This window comes from Phalacrocorax aristotelis, chromosome 8 (assembly GCF_949628215.1).
Source record: "Phalacrocorax aristotelis chromosome 8, bGulAri2.1, whole genome shotgun sequence".
In the NCBI taxonomy this organism is placed as follows: Eukaryota; Metazoa; Chordata; class Aves; order Suliformes; family Phalacrocoracidae; genus Phalacrocorax; species Phalacrocorax aristotelis.
In genome coordinates this window covers 46,754,928-46,774,402 of record NC_134283.1, presented here as the reverse complement: position 1 = coordinate 46,774,402, position 19,475 = coordinate 46,754,928, and the positions used below count along the sequence as shown (strand labels likewise).

Genomic DNA, 19,475 nt, shown 5'->3' with positions numbered 1-19,475 from the left:
CTCCGCTCCGCCCTCGGCTCACACTGGCCCCCCGGAGCAGGGCACCGCCCCTTTTCCAGGGAGGAGCCGGCACCGTCAGCCCCACTGCCCGCACCTGGGGCTCCTCCATCCAGACCCCGCCCACAGCTGAGGCGCAGCAGCAACGGGGGGCCCCCTCCCCTCACCCCCACAGTGCACCACCTCCTCCCCTGGGCTCCATCACAGCCCTATTGCCCCACGCAAAGGAAGCGCAAACGCAGCCCTGAGGGCAAAGGAGAGGGCAGGTGTTTGTGCAGGCGCGCACGTAACAAGTCCCAGGAGCCATTCGTGGCTCAGGGTCCCCAACGCTCCCCCTGCCCCAAGGCCACCTCGGCCGCCGTTGCCGCAGCCGCACGGAGCTGGTGTTGGCTGGGATAGTGCTCATTTTCTCCACAGTAGCTAGGAAGGGATACGTTTTGGATTTATGCTCAAAACACCGTTAATAATGTAGAGATGTTTTGGTTCTTGCCGAGCACTGCTTCCACAGTCAGGGCCTCTTCTGGTTCTCTCAGTGCCCCACCAGCAAGTAGGCAGGGAAAGCTTTCCCAGCTAACTGACCAAAGGGATATTCCATACCATTTGACATCATGCTCAGCACACGCAGCTGGGGGAAGAAGGGGGAGTCCTTGGGGGGGGGGGGGGGGGGGCTACGGCATTTCTCTCCCTAAGTAACCGTTACACATGACAGAGCCCTGCTCTCCCAGAGGTGGCTCAACACCTGCCCGCCGAAAAGGAGGAGCGAATTAATTCCTTGCTTTGCTTCCACGCACAGCTTTTGCTTTACCTATTAAACAGTCTTGATCTCAACCCAGGATTTTTCTCACTCTTACCCTTCCAGCTCTCTCCCCCAGCCCACTGAGGGTGGAGCGAGCAAGCAGCTCCCTGGTGCAGAGTTGCCAGCTGGGGCTAAACCACGGCACGCGCTTGTCCTGGTTTGGCAGGGAACGGACCGTCCGTCGCCTGGCTCCTGGAGCGACGGGCTGCTGGGCAGAGGGGGAGGCCACCAAAGGTGAGGAGCAGGGCACAGGACAGTAGGAAGAGAGAAGAGAAGAGAAGAGCGGCACCCGGCTGGACGGGGGCGGGGGGGGGCGTGTGTGCGTGTAGTGAGAAGGCACGAGGCAGGGAACAGGACGGCCAGAGAAGGACAGGGAGCCTGACGGAGGTGGAGATAAAAGCAGCAGAGAGAGGGGAAGAGAGGCAGCACAAAGAGGGAAGAGCAGGACACAGACCAACAAAGAAGGAAGAGGAGCAGGCTGGAGACGCACAAAGAACCTGGGGCAGGCAGCACGACAGCGAGGGAGGAAAGAAGAATAGGGGCAGGAAGCTGGACCGAGCACGATGGAGAAAGACAAGATAAGCGACAAGAACAGGGCAGAAAGGGAAGAATGAAGCCACGGGGACAGGGAGCCGAGACAGCCAACGACGGAGGGAAGGGGCCGGGGAGGGAACACCACAAAACAAACCACGGGGCTACGTGGTACACAGAGCATGAGAAGGCAGAGAATTAAGAATTAGGGACAGGGAGCCAGAAAAAACAACAACAAAAAAAACACCCAAAACAAAGGGAGATGGGGAGCAAAAGGAATCGCAATGCGTACAGAAAGAAGAGAGAAACAATTCTAAAACAGGGTCATGGGGAAGCCAGAGACAGCAAGATGGAGAAAGGACAAAAGCTACAGGCTACAGGGCAGAGAGGGAAGAATTAATGAATAGACACAGAGAGCTGGGCAGAAAGAGATGGAGAAAGGCTGAAGATCACACGGCCAACAGGGAAGACAGAAGAGAGGGAGGAATTTTAAAAACAGGGGCAAGAAGCCAGAGAGAGGGAGAGAGAGAGGCAACAATAAAATGGGGACAAGCCACAGGGCGGCGAGGAGGGAATCGATGAATAAGAACAGGAGACCAAAGAGAACACAATGTAGAATGGAAAAAAGGAACAGCGGCCTAACAGGGAAGGAGGAATTAAAGATCAGGCACCGGGAGGCAGACAGAGACAAATGAAGAAACAAGTGAAAAAAAAAAAACAAAAAACCCCACAAAAAACACAACAGCAACAATGGGCTACAAAGACAGACAGAGAGGGAAGAAATAAAACATAGCAGCAAGGAGCTGGACAGAGAGAGATGAGGACAAACAAATAGCACGGGTCTACGTGACAGAGAACGTGGAATTAGAACACAGCGGGAGGGAGCCGGACAGAGAGAGAGGCCGAGAGAAAAATCTAGACGGGCTACAGCGGGCAGAGGCAGGAATTAAAACCTAGGGACAGGGAGCTGGACAGAGAGAGACGGAGATCACAGGGAACAGCGGTGGCTGCAGGAAGAACAGGAATTCATGAATAGGGAAAGGGAGCTGGACAGAGAAGAGCTCACAAAGGCAAGAACGGTAGCAGGGTACAGAGCAGAGCAGACGAATTAAAAACCGCGGGGGGAGCGTTGAGGCAGACAGAGAGAGATTAAGAAAAACGTCACGGGCTACGTGGCAAAGCAGGAAGAATTCAGAAACGGGGATGGCAACCAAGGGAGAGTGAGCTGGTGAAGGATAACGGGCATTCAAAGTGAGGGACGGGGAGCTGGGACAAGCGAGAGGCAGAGAAAAACAGAATCACAGAGAGAATCAAACAAAGCCAAAAAAGAAGAAACTGAACAACAGGAACAGGTGTAACCAAAGCGATGAAATCAACCAACCAGAGACGGTGCTACATTACGGGAACATGGAGCGTACGAATCAGTGTATCTGTCAATCTGCATTTTAGTCACCAGGCGATCGTTAATGTCAACAGAACAACAGACAACGTGCTTCTGTCAGAAAAGGATGACAAAACACGGTTTCGTGCAGCGGACTGAGAAAACTAGCCAAGACTGCCAAGATTAAGAGCCAAGAAGGTAGAAGGCAATTCTGGCAGGGGGAGGTCGCGACCACCGACTCACGGACCACCACCGAGCCTGCGCAGTAACTTACATACGGAACGAGCAGGTTTGTACCGATCAGTCGACAGGACAATAATCAATATGTATGAATACGTAAAATTTTGATCTGTAAGTTGTACGGGAAAGGTGTGTGAGGTACGCACGCCAGGAGGAGCGATCCCCCGTGCGTCTGGCGCCGTGAGTAAAGAACGCCTGCTCCTTAATACTAAATTGGCGTTGAGGAGTTGTTTCCGATTTTAACGCGTCTTTCGGTAACACAGGGAGTCAGACCAAGAGGGCCAGAGAAAGACAAAATACCGACAGGCTACAGGACAGAGCAGGAGGAATAAAAAAAATAAAAACGGAGCCAGAGCCAGGCAGAGAGAGGCGGAGAAAGGAAAAGTAGCCACCGGCTACAGGACAGAGAGAGGGAGGACTGAAAAGACGGGGAGGCAGGGAGCCACTCAGAGCGAGATGGAGAAAGAAGGGGCGGGGGGGGGCGCAAAAAAAAAAAAAAAATAAATAAATTTTGCAGCAGGTAAGGAAGGAGAGGGGGCCAGGGGAGAGACAGGGAGGGCCCAGGACGCACAAGAGAGGCAACGGGGCCCCAGTGGCCCAGGACTCACCGCGACTCTCGCTCTCAGCGCTGATGGCACAGTTTAGCCGTTCAGATGCTTCTTTCCCCTCCTCTCCTCCCTGCCTCTTCTGCAGCTCCAGACTCGAGGCCGTCCTCCACCTAAAGAGGATACATGGGTGTCTTACCGCTCTTACGAGATGAGGCTTCCTAGGCACGTAGCCTAGCTCGCTCGTGCACTACACGCCCGTACCCAACTCCGGGTTACGCGTACAGACCCTGCGGTGCACGTTGGTGGCCTGGCCCGCTGCGGGCTATGAAGGGGGATCCTTCCTCCCCCACCTGCAGGGACAGGCTCTCTCTTGCCTGCAGCAGGAAGGCAGCTGGCAGCCAGGGAGCCTTCAGTTTCTTCTTCTTCACCTTTCGTTGGCGTCTCCAGCTTCAGCCGAGGCAGCCCCTGTCCACAGCCGGGAAGGGCTCCGTGTGTCCCTTTTCGCCCCGGCGCTGCGAGGATGGCAAAGCCGGGCAGAGAGAAGCCACGCAAGCCTGAGACGGCCGCAGGCAACGGCATCCCCGGGGGAAGGACAGGCAACCACGTCCTCAGCACGGTCTCTGGGAGAGGGAAAGAAGAAACAGCGACCGTCATTACCGTCGATCGACCCTGACCAAAGCCTCTCCTTGCGCAGGGGCTTCTGGACACACCGCCCCTTCCCCGCGCTACTGCTAAGGGCCCCTGCGCCGAGGGGGAATCCAGTGCGCTTGAGGGCCGGCTCGCTGCCTTCACGACAGGGCCTGGGGGCGGCCAAGGGCTACGCAGCACGCTTCAGGGGAGGTGCCGGGGCTGGGGGCAGGCGCACGGGGCAAGGGGGGGCCAGGGGAGGCTGAGCGGGAGCTCCGGTGAGCCGGGGAGGCGGCCATCATCTGCGCCCTGGGCAGGGGGAAAAGGTCCTCCTCCTTTCCCTCTTCCCTTCTGTCAGCTCCCGGGGAACTCACCGCTTCTCGGGGAGCGGCCGCACCTGGAAGCCCCCAGAAATCAACACGAAGCCAACCCCAAAAATACACCGCGCGCACCGTACGCGGCACGGCCGCCCGGCACCCGAGCGCCGGAAGACCGCGCCTCCCGCCACGCCCCGGCGAACCACGTGACAGGGCCGGCAGCCACGGCGCCAGGACTACAGCTCCCGGCAAGCTCTGCGGCACAACACGGCCGCCCGGCAGCCGCGCGCCGCAAGGACTACAGCTCCCGGCATGCTCTGCGGCACAACACGCCCGCACGGCCAGCCGGCACACACACCACCACAGCTCCCGGCACGCCGCCAGCCCGCCCTCCCCGCTCTCGGACCCTGCGGGGCACCGTCCGCTCCCGCCGATGCACCCGGAAGCCCCACCGAGCCCTCAGCACAGCCTCGCTCTCCCCACCGCCCGCTCCGACCCGGCGCTGCCCCGCCGCAGCCCTCCGCGGGGCTTTACCCGCGACGCAGCGCTCCACCACCCAGCCCCCGCTCACCCCCCCCCTCGCTACAGTCGCAGCCCGCTGACGCTCGGCCACAGCTCCGCTCCGCTCCGCCCTCGGCTCACACTGGCCCCCCGGAGCAGGGCACCGCCCCTTTTCCAGGGAGGAGCCGGCACCGTCAGCCCCACTGCCCGCACCTGGGGCTCCTCCATCCAGACCCCGCCCACAGCTGAGGCGCAGCAGCAACGGGGGGCCCCCTCCCCTCACCCCCACAGTGCACCACCTCCTCCCCTGGGCTCCATCACAGCCCTATTGCCCCACGCAAAGGAAGCGCAAACGCAGCCCTGAGGGCAAAGGAGAGGGCAGGTGTTTGTGCAGGCGCGCACGTAACAAGTCCCAGGAGCCATTCGTGGCTCAGGGTCCCCAACGCTCCCCCTGCCCCAAGGCCACCTCGGCCGCCGTTGCCGCAGCCGCACGGAGCTGGTGTTGGCTGGGATAGTGCTCATTTTCTCCACAGTAGCTAGGAAGGGATACGTTTTGGATTTATGCTCAAAACACCGTTAATAATGTAGAGATGTTTTGGTTCTTGCCGAGCACTGCTTCCACAGTCAGGGCCTCTTCTGGTTCTCTCAGTGCCCCACCAGCAAGTAGGCAGGGAAAGCTTTCCCAGCTAACTGACCAAAGGGATATTCCATACCATTTGACATCATGCTCAGCACACGCAGCTGGGGGAAGAAGGGGGAGTCCTTGGGGGGGGGGGGGGGGGCTACGGCATTTCTCTCCCTAAGTAACCGTTACACATGACAGAGCCCTGCTCTCCCAGAGGTGGCTCAACACCTGCCCGCCGAAAAGGAGGAGCGAATTAATTCCTTGCTTTGCTTCCACGCACAGCTTTTGCTTTACCTATTAAACAGTCTTGATCTCAACCCAGGATTTTTCTCACTCTTACCCTTCCAGCTCTCTCCCCCAGCCCACTGAGGGTGGAGCGAGCAAGCAGCTCCCTGGTGCAGAGTTGCCAGCTGGGGCTAAACCACGGCACGCGCTTGTCCTGGTTTGGCAGGGAACGGACCGTCCGTCGCCTGGCTCCTGGAGCGACGGGCTGCTGGGCAGAGGGGGAGGCCACCAAAGGTGAGGAGCAGGGCACAGGACAGTAGGAAGAGAGGAGAGAAGAGAAGAGCGGCACCCGGCTGGACGGGGGCGGGGGGGGGCGTGTGTGCGTGTAGTGAGAAGGCACGAGGCAGGGAACAGGACGGCCAGAGAAGGACAGGGAGCCTGACGGAGGTGGAGATAAAAGCAGCAGAGAGAGGGGAAGAGAGGCAGCACAAAGAGGGAAGAGCAGGACACAGACCAACAAAGAAGGAAGAGGAGCAGGCTGGAGACGCACAAAGAACCTGGGGCAGGCAGCACGACAGCGAGGGAGGAAAGAAGAATAGGGGCAGGAAGCTGGACCGAGCGCGATGGAGAAAGACAAGATAAGCGACAAGAACAGGGCAGAAAGGGAAGAATGAAGCCACGGGGACAGGGAGCCGAGACAGCCAACGACGGAGGGAAGGGGCCGGGGAGGGAACACCACAAAACAAACCACGGGGCTACGTGGTACACAGAGCATGAGAAGGCAGAGAATTAAGAATTAGGGACAGGGAGCCAGAAAAAACAACAACAAAAAAAACACCCAAAACAAAGGGAGATGGGGAGCAAAAGGAATCGCAATGCGTACAGAAAGAAGAGAGAAACAATTCTAAAACAGGGTCATGGGGAAGCCAGAGACAGCAAGATGGAGAAAGGACAAAAGCTACAGGCTACAGGGCAGAGAGGGAAGAATTAATGAATAGACACAGAGAGCTGGGCAGAAAGAGATGGAGAAAGGCTGAAGATCACACGGCCAACAGGGAAGACAGAAGAGAGGGAGGAATTTTAAAAACAGGGGCAAGAAGCCAGAGAGAGGGAGAGAGAGAGGCAACAATAAAATGGGGACAAGCCACAGGGCGGCGAGGAGGGAATCGATGAATAAGAACAGGAGACCAAAGAGAACACAATGTAGAATGGAAAAAAGGAACAGCGGCCTAACAGGGAAGGAGGAATTAAAGATCAGGCACCGGGAGGCAGACAGAGACAAATGAAGAAACAAGTGAAAAAAAAAAAACAAAAAACCCCACAAAAAACACAACAGCAACAATGGGCTACAAAGACAGACAGAGAGGGAAGAAATAAAACATAGCAGCAAGGAGCTGGACAGAGAGAGATGAGGACAAACAAATAGCACGGGTCTACGTGACAGAGAACGTGGAATTAGAACACAGCGGGAGGGAGCCGGACAGAGAGAGAGGCCGAGAGAAAAATCTAGACGGGCTACAGCGGGCAGAGGCAGGAATTAAAACCTAGGGACAGGGAGCTGGACAGAGAGAGACGGAGATCACAGGGAACAGCGGTGGCTGCAGGAAGAACAGGAATTCATGAATAGGGAAAGGGAGCTGGACAGAGAAGAGCTCACAAAGGCAAGAACGGTAGCAGGGTACAGAGCAGAGCAGACGAATTAAAAAGCGCGGGGGGAGCGTTGAGGCAGACAGAGAGAGATTAAGAAAAACGTCACGGGCTACGTGGCAAAGCAGGAAGAATTCAGAAACGGGGATGGCAACCAAGGGAGAGTGAGCTGGTGAAGGATAACGGGCATTCAAAGTGAGGGACGGGGAGCTGGGACAAGCGAGAGGCAGAGAAAAACAGAATCACAGAGAGAATCAAACAAAGCCAAAAAAGAAGAAACTGAACAACAGGAACAGGTGTAACCAAAGCGATGAAATCAACCAACCAGAGACGGTGCTACATTACGGGAACATGGAGCGTACGAATCAGTGTATCTGTCAATCTGCATTTTAGTCACCAGGCGATCGTTAATGTCAACAGAACAACAGACAACGTGCTTCTGTCAGAAAAGGATGACAAAACGCGGTTTCGTGCAGCGGACTGAGAAAACTAGCCAAGACTGCCAAGATTAAGAGCCAAGAAGGTAGAAGGCAATTCTGGCAGGGGGAGGTCGCGACCACCGACTCACGGACCACCACCGAGCCTGCGCAGTAACTTACATACGGAACGAGCAGGTTTGTACCGATCAGTCGACAGGACAATAATCAATATGTATGAATACGTAAAATTTTGATCTGTAAGTTGTACGGGAAAGGTGTGTGAGGTACGCACGCCAGGAGGAGCGATCCCCCGTGCGTCTGGCGCCGTGAGTAAAGAACGCCTGCTCCTTAATACTAAATTGGCGTTGAGGAGTTGTTTCCGATTTTAACGCGTCTTTCGGTAACACAGGGAGTCAGACCAAGAGGGCCAGAGAAAGACAAAATACCGACAGGCTACAGGACAGAGCAGGAGGAATAAAAAAAATAAAAACGGAGCCAGAGCCAGGCAGAGAGAGGCGGAGAAAGGAAAAGTAGCCACCGGCTACAGGACAGAGAGAGGGAGGACTGAAAAGACGGGGAGGCAGGGAGCCACTCAGAGCGAGATGGAGAAAGAAGGGGCGGGGGGGGGCGCAAAAAAAAAAAAAAAAAAATAAATTTTGCAGCAGGTAAGGAAGGAGAGGGGGCCAGGGGAGAGACAGGGAGGGCCCAGGACGCACAAGAGAGGCAACGGGGCCCCAGTGGCCCAGGACTCACCGCGACTCTCGCTCTCAGCGCTGATGGCACAGTTTAGCCGTTCAGATGCTTCTTTCCCCTCCTCTCCTCCCTGCCTCTTCTGCAGCTCCAGACTCGAGGCCGTCCTCCACCTAAAGAGGATACATGGGTGTCTTAGCGCTCTTACGAGATGAGGCTTCCTAGGCACGTAGCCTAGCTCGCTCGTGCACTACACGCCCGTACCCAACTCCGGGTTACGCGTACAGACCCTGCGGTGCACGTTGGTGGCCTGGCCCGCTGCGGGCTATGAAGGGGGATCCTTCCTCCCCCACCTGCAGGGACAGGCTCTCTCTTGCCTGCAGCAGGAAGGCAGCTGGCAGCCAGGGAGCCTTCAGTTTCTTCTTCTTCACCTTTCGTTGGCGTCTCCAGCTTCAGCCGAGGCAGCCCCTGTCCACAGCCGGGAAGGGCTCCGTGTGTCCCTTTTCGCCCCGGCGCTGCGAGGATGGCAAAGCCGGGCAGAGAGAAGCCACGCAAGCCTGAGACGGCCGCAGGCAACGGCATCCCCGGGGGAAGGACAGGCAACCACGTCCTCAGCACGGTCTCTGGGAGAGGGAAAGAAGAAACAGCGACCGTCATTACCGTCGATCGACCCTGACCAAAGCCTCTCCTTGCGCAGGGGCTTCTGGACACACCGCCCCTTCCCCGCGCTACTGCTAAGGGCCCCTGCGCCGAGGGGGAATCCAGTGCGCTTGAGGGCCGGCTCGCTGCCTTCACGACAGGGCCTGGGGGCGGCCAAGGGCTACGCAGCACGCTTCAGGGGAGGTGCCGGGGCTGGGGGCAGGCGCACGGGGCAAGGGGGGGCCAGGGGAGGCTGAGCGGGAGCTCCGGTGAGCCGGGGAGGCGGCCATCATCTGCGCCCTGGGCAGGGGGAAAAGGTCCTCCTCCTTTCCCTCTTCCCTTCTGTCAGCTCCCGGGGAACTCACCGCTTCTCGGGGAGCGGCCGCACCTGGAAGCCCCCAGAAATCAACACGAAGCCAACCCCAAAAATACACCGCGCGCACCGTACGCGGCACGGCCGCCCGGCACCCGAGCGCCGGAAGACCGCGCCTCCCGCCACGCCCCGGCGAACCACGTGACAGGGCCGGCAGCCACGGCGCCAGGACTACAGCTCCCGGCAAGCTCTGCGGCACAACACGGCCGCCCGGCAGCCGCGCGCCGCAAGGACTACAGCTCCCGGCATGCTCTGCGGCACAACACGCCCGCACGGCCAGCCGGCACACACACCACCACAGCTCCCGGCACGCCGCCAGCCCGCCCTCCCCGCTCTCGGACCCTGCGGGGCACCGCCCGCTCCCGCCGATGCACCCGGAAGCCCCACCGAGCCCTCAGCACAGCCTCGCTCTCCCCACCGCCCGCTCCGACCCGGCGCTGCCCCGCCGCAGCCCTCCTCGGGGCGTTACCCGCGACGCAGCGCTCCACCACCCAGCCCCCGCTCACCCCCCCCCTCGCTACAGTCGCAGCCCGCTGACGCTCGGCCACAGCTCCGCTCCGCTCCGCCCTCGGCTCACACTGGCCCCCCGGAGCAGGGCACCGCCCCTTTTCCAGGGAGGAGCCGGCACCGTCAGCCCCACTGCCCGCACCTGGGGCTCCTCCATCCAGACCCCGCCCACAGCTGAGGCGCAGCAGCAACGGGGGGCCCCCTCCCCTCACCCCCACAGTGCACCACCTCCTCCCCTGGGCTCCATCACAGCCCTATTGCCCCACGCAAAGGGAGCGCAAACGCAGCCCCGAGGGCAAAGGAGAGGGCAGGTGTTTGTGCAGGCGCGCACGTAACAAGTCCCAGGAGCCATTCGTGGCTCAGGGTCCCCAACGCTCCCCCTGCCCCAAGGCCACCTCGGCCGCCGTTGCCGCAGCCGCACGGAGCTGGTGTTGGCTGGGATAGTGCTCATTTTCTCCACAGTAGCTAGGAAGGGATACGTTTTGGATTTATGCTCAAAACACCGTTAATAATGTAGAGATGTTTTGGTTCTTGCCGAGCACTGCTTCCACAGTCAGGGCCTCTTCTGGTTCTCTCAGTGCCCCACCAGCAAGTAGGCAGGGAAAGCTTTCCCAGCTAACTGACCAAAGGGATATTCCATACCATTTGACATCATGCTCAGCACACGCAGCTGGGGGAAGAAGGGGGAGTCCTTGGGGGGGGGGGGGGGGGGCTACGGCATTTCTCTCCCTAAGTAACCGTTACACATGACAGAGCCCTGCTTTCCCAGAGGTGGCTCAACACCTGCCCGCCGAAAAGGAGGAGCGAATTAATTCCTTGCTTTGCTTCCACGCACAGCTTTTGCTTTACCTATTAAACAGTCTTGATCTCAACCCAGGATTTTTCTCACTCTTACCCTTCCAGCTCTCTCCCCCAGCCCACTGAGGGTGGAGCGAGCAAGCAGCTCCCTGGTGCAGAGTTGCCAGCTGGGGCTAAACCACGGCACGCGCTTGTCCTGGTTTGGCAGGGAACGGACCGTCCGTCGCCTGGCTCCTGGAGCGACGGGCTGCTGGGCAGAGGGGGAGGCCACCAAAGGTGAGGAGCAGGGCACAGGACAGTAGGAAGAGAGGAGAGAAGAGAAGAGCGGCACCCGGCTGGACGGGGGCGGGGGGGGGCGTGTGTGCGTGTAGTGAGAAGGCACGAGGCAGGGAACAGGACGGCCAGAGAAGGACAGGGAGCCTGACGGAGGTGGAGATAAAAGCAGCAGAGAGAGGGGAAGAGAGGCAGCACAAAGAGGGAAGAGCAGGACACAGACCAACAAAGAAGGAAGAGGAGCAGGCTGGAGACGCACAAAGAACCTGGGGCAGGCAGCACGACAGCGAGGGAGGAAAGAAGAATAGGGGCAGGAAGCTGGACCGAGCGCGATGGAGAAAGACAAGATAAGCGACAAGAACAGGGCAGAAAGGGAAGAATGAAGCCACGGGGACAGGGAGCCGAGACAGCCAACGACGGAGGGAAGGGGCCGGGGAGGGAACACCACAAAACAAACCACGGGGCTACGTGGTACACAGAGCATGAGAAGGCAGAGAATTAAGAATTAGGGACAGGGAGCCAGAAAAAACAACAACAAAAAAAACACCCAAAACAAAGGGAGATGGGGAGCAAAAGGAATCGCAATGCGTACAGAAAGAAGAGAGAAACAATTCTAAAACAGGGTCATGGGGAAGCCAGAGACAGCAAGATGGAGAAAGGACAAAAGCTACAGGCTACAGGGCAGAGAGGGAAGAATTAATGAATAGACACAGAGAGCTGGGCAGAAAGAGATGGAGAAAGGCTGAAGATCACACGGCCAACAGGGAAGAGAGAAGAGAGGGAGGAATTTGAAAAACAGGGGCAAGAAGCCAGAGAGAGGGAGAGAGAGACGCAACAATAAAATGGGGACAAGCCACAGGGCGGCGAGGAGGGAATCGATGAATAAGAACAGGAGACCAAAGAGAACACAATGTAGAATGGAAAAAAGGAACAGCGGCCTAACAGGGAAGGAGGAATTAAAGATCAGGCACTGGGAGGCAGACAGAGACAAATGAAGAAACAAGTAAAAAAAAAAAAAAAACCCACAAAAAACACAACAACAACAATGGGCTACAAAGACAGACAGAGAGGGAAGAAATAAAACATAGCAGCAAGGAGCTGGACAGAGAGAGATGAGGACAAACAAATAGCACGGGTCTACGTGACAGAGAACGTGGAATTAGAACACAGAGAGGGGGAGCCGGACAGAGAGAGAGGCCGAGAGAAAAATCTAGACGGGCTACAGCGGGCAGAGGCAGGAATTAAAACCTAGGGACAGGGAGCTGGACAGAGAGAGACGGAGATCACAGGGAACAGCGGTGGCTGCAGGAAGAACAGGAATTCATGAATAGGGAAAGGGAGCTGGACAGAGAAGAGCTCACAAAGGCAAGAACGGTAGCAGGGTACAGAGCAGAGCAGACGAATTAAAAAGCGCGGGGGGAGCGTTGAGGCAGACAGAGAGAGATTAAGAAAAACGTCACGGGCTACGTGGCAAAGCAGGAAGAATTCAGAAACGGGGATGGCAACCAAGGGAGAGTGAGCTGGTGAAGGATAACGGGCATTCAAAGTGAGGGACGGGGAGCTGGGACAAGCGAGAGGCAGAGAAAAACAGAATCACAGAGAGAATCAAACAAAGCCAAAAAAGAAGAAACTGAACAACAGGAACAGGTGTAACCAAAGCGATGAAATCAACCAACCAGAGACGGTGCTACATTACGGGAACATGGAGCGTACGAATCAGTGTATCTGTCAATCTGCATTTTAGTCACCAGGCGATCGTTAATGTCAACAGAACAACAGACAACGTGCTTCTGTCAGAAAAGGATGACAAAACGCGGTTTCGTGCAGCGGACTGAGAAAACTAGCCAAGACTGCCAAGATTAAGAGCCAAGAAGGTAGAAGGCAATTCTGGCAGGGGGAGGTCGCGACCACCGACTCACGGACCACCACCGAGCCTGCGCAGTAACTTACATACGGAACGAGCAGGTTTGTACCGATCAGTCGACAGGACAATAATCAATATGTATGAATACGTAAAATTTTGATCTGTAAGTTGTACGGGAAAGGTGTGTGAGGTACACACGCCAGGAGGAGCGATCCCCCGTGCGTCTGGCGCCGTGAGTAAAGAACGCCTGCTCCTTAATACTAAATTGGCGTTGAGGAGTTGTTTCCGATTTTAACGCGTCTTTCGGTAACACAGGGAGTCAGACCAAGAGGGCCAGAGAAAGACAAAATACCGACAGGCTACAGGACAGAGCAGGAGGAATAAAAAAAATAAAAACGGAGCCAGAGCCAGGCAGAGAGAGGCGGAGAAAGGAAAAGTAGCCACCGGCTACAGGACAGAGAGAGGGAGGACTGAAAAGACGGGGAGGCAGGGAGCCACTCAGAGCGAGATGGAGAAAGAAGGGGCGGGGGGGGGCGCAAAAAAAAAAAAAAAAAAAAAAAATTTTGCAGCAGGTAAGGAAGGAGAGGGGGCCAGGGGAGAGACAGGGAGGGCCCAGGACGCACAAGAGAGGCAACGGGGCCCCAGTGGCCCAGGACTCACCGCGACTCTCGCTCTCAGCGCTGATGGCACAGTTTAGCCGTTCAGATGCTTCTTTCCCCTCCTCTCCTCCCTGCCTCTTCTGCAGCTCCAGACTCGAGGCCGTCCTCCACCTAAAGAGGATACATGGGTGTCTTACCGCTCTTACGAGATGAGGCTTCCTAGGCACGTAGCCTAGCTCGCTCGTGCACTACACGCCCGTACCCAGCTCCGGGTTACACGTACAGACCCTGCGGTGCACGTTGGTGGCCTGGCCCGCTGCGGGCTATGAAGGGGGATCCTTCCTCCCCCACCTGCAGGGACAGGCTCTCTCTTGCCTGCAGCAGGAAGGCAGCTGGCAGCCAGGGAGCCTTCAGTTTCTTCTTCTTCACCTTTCGTTGGCGTCTCCAGCTTCAGCCGAGGCAGCCCCTGTCCACAGCCGGGAAGGGCTCCGTGTGTCCCTTTTCGCCCCGGCGCTGCGAGGATGGCAAAGCCGGGCAGAGAGAAGCCACGCAAGCCTGAGACGGCCGCAGGCAACGGCATCCCCGGGGGAAGGACAGGCAACCACGTCCTCAGCACGGTCTCTGGGAGAGGGAAAGAAGAAACAGCGACCGTCATTACCGTCGATCGACCCTGACCAAAGCCTCTCCTTGCGCAGGGGCTTCTGGACACACCGCCCCTTCCCCGCGCTACTGCTAAGGGCCCCTGCGCCGAGGGGGAATCCAGTGCGCTTGAGGGCCGGCTCGCTGCCTTCACGACAGGGCCTGGGGGCGGCCAAGGGCTACGCAGCACGCTTCAGGGGAGGTGCCGGGGCTGGGGGCAGGCGCACGGGGCAAGGGGGGGCCAGGGGAGGCTGAGCGGGAGCTCCGGTGAGCCGGGGAGGCGGCCATCATCTGCGCCCTGGGCAGGGGGAAAAGGTCCTCCTCCTTTCCCTCTTCCCTTCTGTCAGCTCCCGGGGAACTCACCGCTTCTCGGGGAGCGGCCGCACCTGGAAGCCCCCAGAAATCAACACGAAGCCAACCCCAAAAATACACCGCGCGCACCGTACGCGGCACGGCCGCCCGGCACCCGAGCGCCGGAAGACCGCGCCTCCCGCCACGCCCCGGCGAACCACGTGACAGGGCCGGCAGCCACGGCGCCAGGACTACAGCTCCCGGCAAGCTCTGCGGCACAACACGGCCGCCCGGCAGCCGCGCGCCGCAAGGACTACAGCTCCCGGCATGCTCTGCGGCACAACACGCCCGCACGGCCAGCCGGCACACACACCACCACAGCTCCCGGCACACCGCCAGCCCGCCCTCCCCGCTCTCGGACCCTGCGGGGCACCGTCCGCTCCCGCCGATGCACCCGGAAGCCCCACCGAGCCCTCAGCACAGCCTCGCTCTCCCCACCGCCCGCTCCGACCCGGCGCTGCCCCGCCGCAGCCCTCCTCGGGGCGTTACCCGCGACGCAGCGCTCCACCACCCAGCCCCCGCTCACCCCCTCTCTCGCTACAGTCGCAGCCCGCTGACGCTCGGCCACAGCTCCGCTCCGCTCCGCTCTCGGCTCACACTGGCCCCCCGGAGCAGGGCACCGCCCCTTTTCCAGGGAGGAGCCGGCACCGTCAGCCCCACTGCCCGCACCTGGGGCTCCTCCATCCAGACCCCGCCCACAGCTGAGGCGCAGCAGCAACGGGGGGCCCCCTCCCCTCACCCCCACAGTGCACCACCTCCTCCCCTGGGCTCCATCACAGCCCTATTGCCCCACGCAAAGGGAGCGCAAACGCAGCCCTGAGGGCAAAGGAGAGGGCAGGTGTTTGTGCAGGCGCGCACGTAACAAGTCCCAGGAGCCATTCGTGGCTCAGGGTCCCCAACGCTCCCCCTGCCCCAAGGCCACCTCGGCCGCCGTTGCCGCAGCCGCACAGAGCTGGTGTTGGCTGGGATAGTGCTCATTTTCTCCACAGTAGCTAGGAAGGGATACGTTTTGGATTTATGCTCAAAACACCGTTAATAATGTAGAGATGTTTTGGTTCTTGCCGAGCACTGCTTCCACAGTCAGGGCCTCTTCTGGTTCTCTCAGTGCCCCACCAGCAAGTAGGCTGGGAAAGCTTTCCCAGCTAACTGACCAAAGGGATATTCCATACCATTTGACATCATGCTGTCGTGGTTCAGCCTCAGCTGGCAACTGAACACCACGCAGCCGTTCGCTCACATCCCCCCCCACCCCTGTGGGATGGGGAAGAGAATCGGACGAGCAAAAGAACTTGTGGGTTGACATAAGCACAGTTTAATGATTACAATGAAATGATGATGATAAATGATTATGATAATAATGACAATAATGTTAATATAATATAAGGGAAAAGGAAGGAAAGGGAAAACAGGAAAAAAAACACAGAAACACGAACGATACAGCTGCTCACCACCCGCCGACCGACGCTGCTCCCTCCCTCCCCTGGCCAGCCCCTCCCAGGTAGCATACTGGGCATGACGTTACATGATATGGAATATCCCTTTGGTCAGTTTGAATCCGCTCTCTTAGCTGTGCCCCCTCCCCTCCCAGCTTCTTGTGCACCCAGCAGAGCATGGGAGGCTGGACATGTCCTTGACTAGTATAAGCGCTACCCAGTGGCAGCCGAAACATCTGTGTGTTATCTCAACAGGATTTTTTTTTCCCTGCTAATTTCAAAGCACAGCACTATACCAGCTAGAGTGAAGAAAATTAACTCTATCCCAGCTGAAACCATGACAGTATCCACCCCTTATTCCATATCATTGACATCATGCTCAGGTCCCATACTATTCAGTACAAATTCAATAATCCCTATCCATCTTCTCATCCTTTAACAATATATATATATCTCTATACAGATTTTCATTTATCATTCCACTAGTCTATGGAACACCCCTGTAGAATGCCTGTGGAATGTCCCATTGAGTTCATTTAGTCCATGACTTTGGATTTCATCTCTTGTAAGGGTCCTTCAGAGAGGCGGTGTGCGTGGGGTCAGGTTGTTACATGTTCATGTCAGTCCTTGTTCCATCACCGCTGCACTGGTAGTTCTTGTTCTCTCACTGCTGCACTTTGCCTGGTTCCATTGAAGGTTCATTCGCTATTATTATTAATTGGGAGATTCCCACCATGATAACATTCCATTGATGCAACCATAGTAGTGATGACATACAATATCATATAGCAATTAACAGCATATTATTCAGTTCATTGGCTGTTTTCACCCAAAATTAAATCCCCGAGGTACACACCGGACTCCTCCATCCTCCCGCATCACCCACCAAGTGCGCCCAGGTCCTCGAGCAAACGCAATCCCACGAGTGGGTTTGCCTCTGCTGGAAGCAGGAATAACCCAGACTGTCTTGCCCAGCATATTTTTATGTGCACTACAGGGACTCTATCCCCTTCCACAGTACGTAAGGATTCTGATTGGGCAGGGCCAGCTCGCCTGGCAGATCCCCTCGTGTTGACTAACCAGGTGGCTTTTGCTAAATGTGTATCCCAGTGTTTAAATGTTCCACCCCCCATTGCTCTCAGTGTCATCTTTAATAGTCCATTGTATCTTTCGATTTTCCCAGAGGCTGGTGCGTGATAGGGGATGTGATACACCCACTCAATGCCGTGCTCTTTGGCCCAGGTGTCTATGAGGTTATTTGGGAAATGAGTCCCATTGTCTGACTCAGTTCTCTCTGGGGTGCCATGTCACCACAGCACTTGTTTTTCGAGACCCAGGATAGTGTTCCGGGCAGTGGCGTGGGGGACAGGATATGTTTCCAGCCAGCCAGTGGTTGCTTCTACCATGGTGAGAACATGGCGCTTGCCTTGGCGGGTCTGTGGGAGTGTGATATAGTCAATTTGCCAGGCCTCCCCATATTTATATTTCAGCCATCGTCCCCCATACCACAGAGGCTTTACCCGCTTCGCTTGCTTGATTGCAGCACATGTTTCACATTCGTGGATAACCTGCGCAATAACGTCCATGGTCAAGTCCACCCCTCGATCACGAGCCCACCTGTATGTTGCATCTCTCCCTTGATGGCCTGAGGTGTCATGGGCCCATCGAGCTAGAAATAGTTCACCCTTATGTCGCCAGTCCAGATCCACCTCAGCCACTTCAATCTTGGCAGCCTCATCTACCTGCTGGTTGTTTCGATGCTCTTCAGTGGCTCGACTCTTGGGGACGTGAGCATCCACATGCCGTACCTTTACAACCAGGTTCTCTACCCGGGCAGCAATATCTTGCCACAATGTGGCAGCCCAGATGGGTTTGCCTCTGCGCTGCCAGTTGCTTTGCTTCCATTGCTGCAGCCAGCCCCACAAGGCATTTGCCACCATCCAGGAGTCAGTATAGAGATAGAGCACTGGCCACTTTTCCCGTTCAGCAATGTCTAAGGCCAGCTGGATGGCCTTTACCTCTGCAAACTGGCTCGATTCACCTTCTCCTTCAGCAGTTTCTGCTACTTGTCGTGTAGGACTCCATACAGCAGCCTTCCATCTCCGGTGCTTTCCCACAAGGCGACAGGACCCATCAGTAAACAGGGCATACTGCTTCTCCTTTTCTGGCAGTGTGTTATACAGTGGGGCTTCTTCAGCACGTGTCACCTCCTCCTCTGGTGATATTCCAAAGTCTTTGCCTTCTGGCCAGTCGATAATCACTTCCAAGATTCCTGGGCAACTGGGGTTTCCTACTCGAGCCCGCTGGGTGATCAGTACAACCCATTTACTCCACGTAGCATCAGTTGCATGGTGTGTGGAGGGGACATTCCCTCTGAACATCCAGCCCAGCACTGGCAGTCGGGGTGCCAGGAGCAACTGTGCCTCAGTACCAACCACTTCTGAAGCAGCTCGGACCCCTTCATATGCTGCCAATATCTCTTTTTCAGTTGGAGTATAGCGGGCTTCAGACCCTCTGTATCCCCGACTCCAAAACCCTAGGGGTCGACCTCGGGTCTCCCCATGCGCTTTCTGCCAGAGGCTCCAGGTAGGGCCATTCTCCCCAGCTGCGGTGTAGAGCACGTTTCTTATATCTTGTCCTGCCCGGACTGGCCCAAGAGCTACTGCATGAACTATTTCTCATTTAATCTGTTCAAAGGCTTGTTGTTGTTCAGGGCCCCATTTGAAATCATTCTTTTTCCGGGTCACTTGATAGAGAGGGCTCACGATCAGACTGTAGTGTGGAATATGCATTCTCCAAAAACCCACAACGCCCAAGAAAGCTTGTGTTTCCTTTTTGCTAGTTGGTGGAGACATGGCTGTTATTTTGTTGATCACATCCATGGGGATCTGACGACGACCATCTTGCCATTTTTTTCCCCAAGAACTGGATTTCTCGTGCAGGTCCCTTAACTTTACTTTGTTTTATGGCAAAACCAGCTTTCAGGAGGATTTGAACTATTTCCTTTCTCAAAAACTTCTTCTGCTGTATTGCCCCACACAATGATGTCATCAATGTATTGTAGGTGTTCAGGAGCTCCACCTGCCAAAGCAATATCAACAGATGTATCTTAACTACACAAGGATGTTCAAGATACTGAAAAGTTGTTGTAATGAAGGAGGAGGCATTACATAAGATAGTAACTACGGTGCCATTCTGTATTTCCTCCATAAAAAACTCCTCAGAGGAGGAGGTATAATTGCTAATTGCCTCCATGAGGTGGTAGCTGTAGTACAGTAACGGCTTCCATGCAAAACCTAAATAACCGATAACAGTCAAGCCCAGTGTTTTAATAACAAGTCTCCTAGGCAAAACATCTCTAATCACTGTGGAGCACAGCAAACTGACAAAACCAACAGCAAGTTTTAACATGTACTTTACAATCAGCATGGTAAAGACTGGACAAACTAATACTG

The 19,475-nt window shown here is 56.6% G+C and overlaps 1 protein-coding gene across 1 annotated transcript in view; it reads right to left on the bottom strand.

The window, feature by feature from the left end:
• LOC142061676 (uncharacterized) overlaps positions 1 to 19,475 on the bottom strand; it is a 117,738-nt gene that overhangs the window by 28,184 nt on the left and 70,079 nt on the right. Inside the window, exons 4-12 of the mRNA XM_075103075.1 lie at positions 14,027 to 14,218; positions 13,885 to 13,948; positions 13,659 to 13,768; positions 8,976 to 9,167; positions 8,834 to 8,897; positions 8,608 to 8,717; positions 3,922 to 4,113; positions 3,780 to 3,843; positions 3,554 to 3,663 (exon numbers count right to left, since the gene is read on the bottom strand). Of these exons, the coding sequence (XP_074959176.1) occupies positions 3,554 to 3,663; positions 3,780 to 3,843; positions 3,922 to 4,113; positions 8,608 to 8,717; positions 8,834 to 8,897; positions 8,976 to 9,167; positions 13,659 to 13,768; positions 13,885 to 13,948; positions 14,027 to 14,218 (1,098 nt within the window). The remainder of the gene's footprint in view (positions 1 to 3,553; positions 3,664 to 3,779; positions 3,844 to 3,921; positions 4,114 to 8,607; positions 8,718 to 8,833; positions 8,898 to 8,975; positions 9,168 to 13,658; positions 13,769 to 13,884; positions 13,949 to 14,026; positions 14,219 to 19,475) is intronic.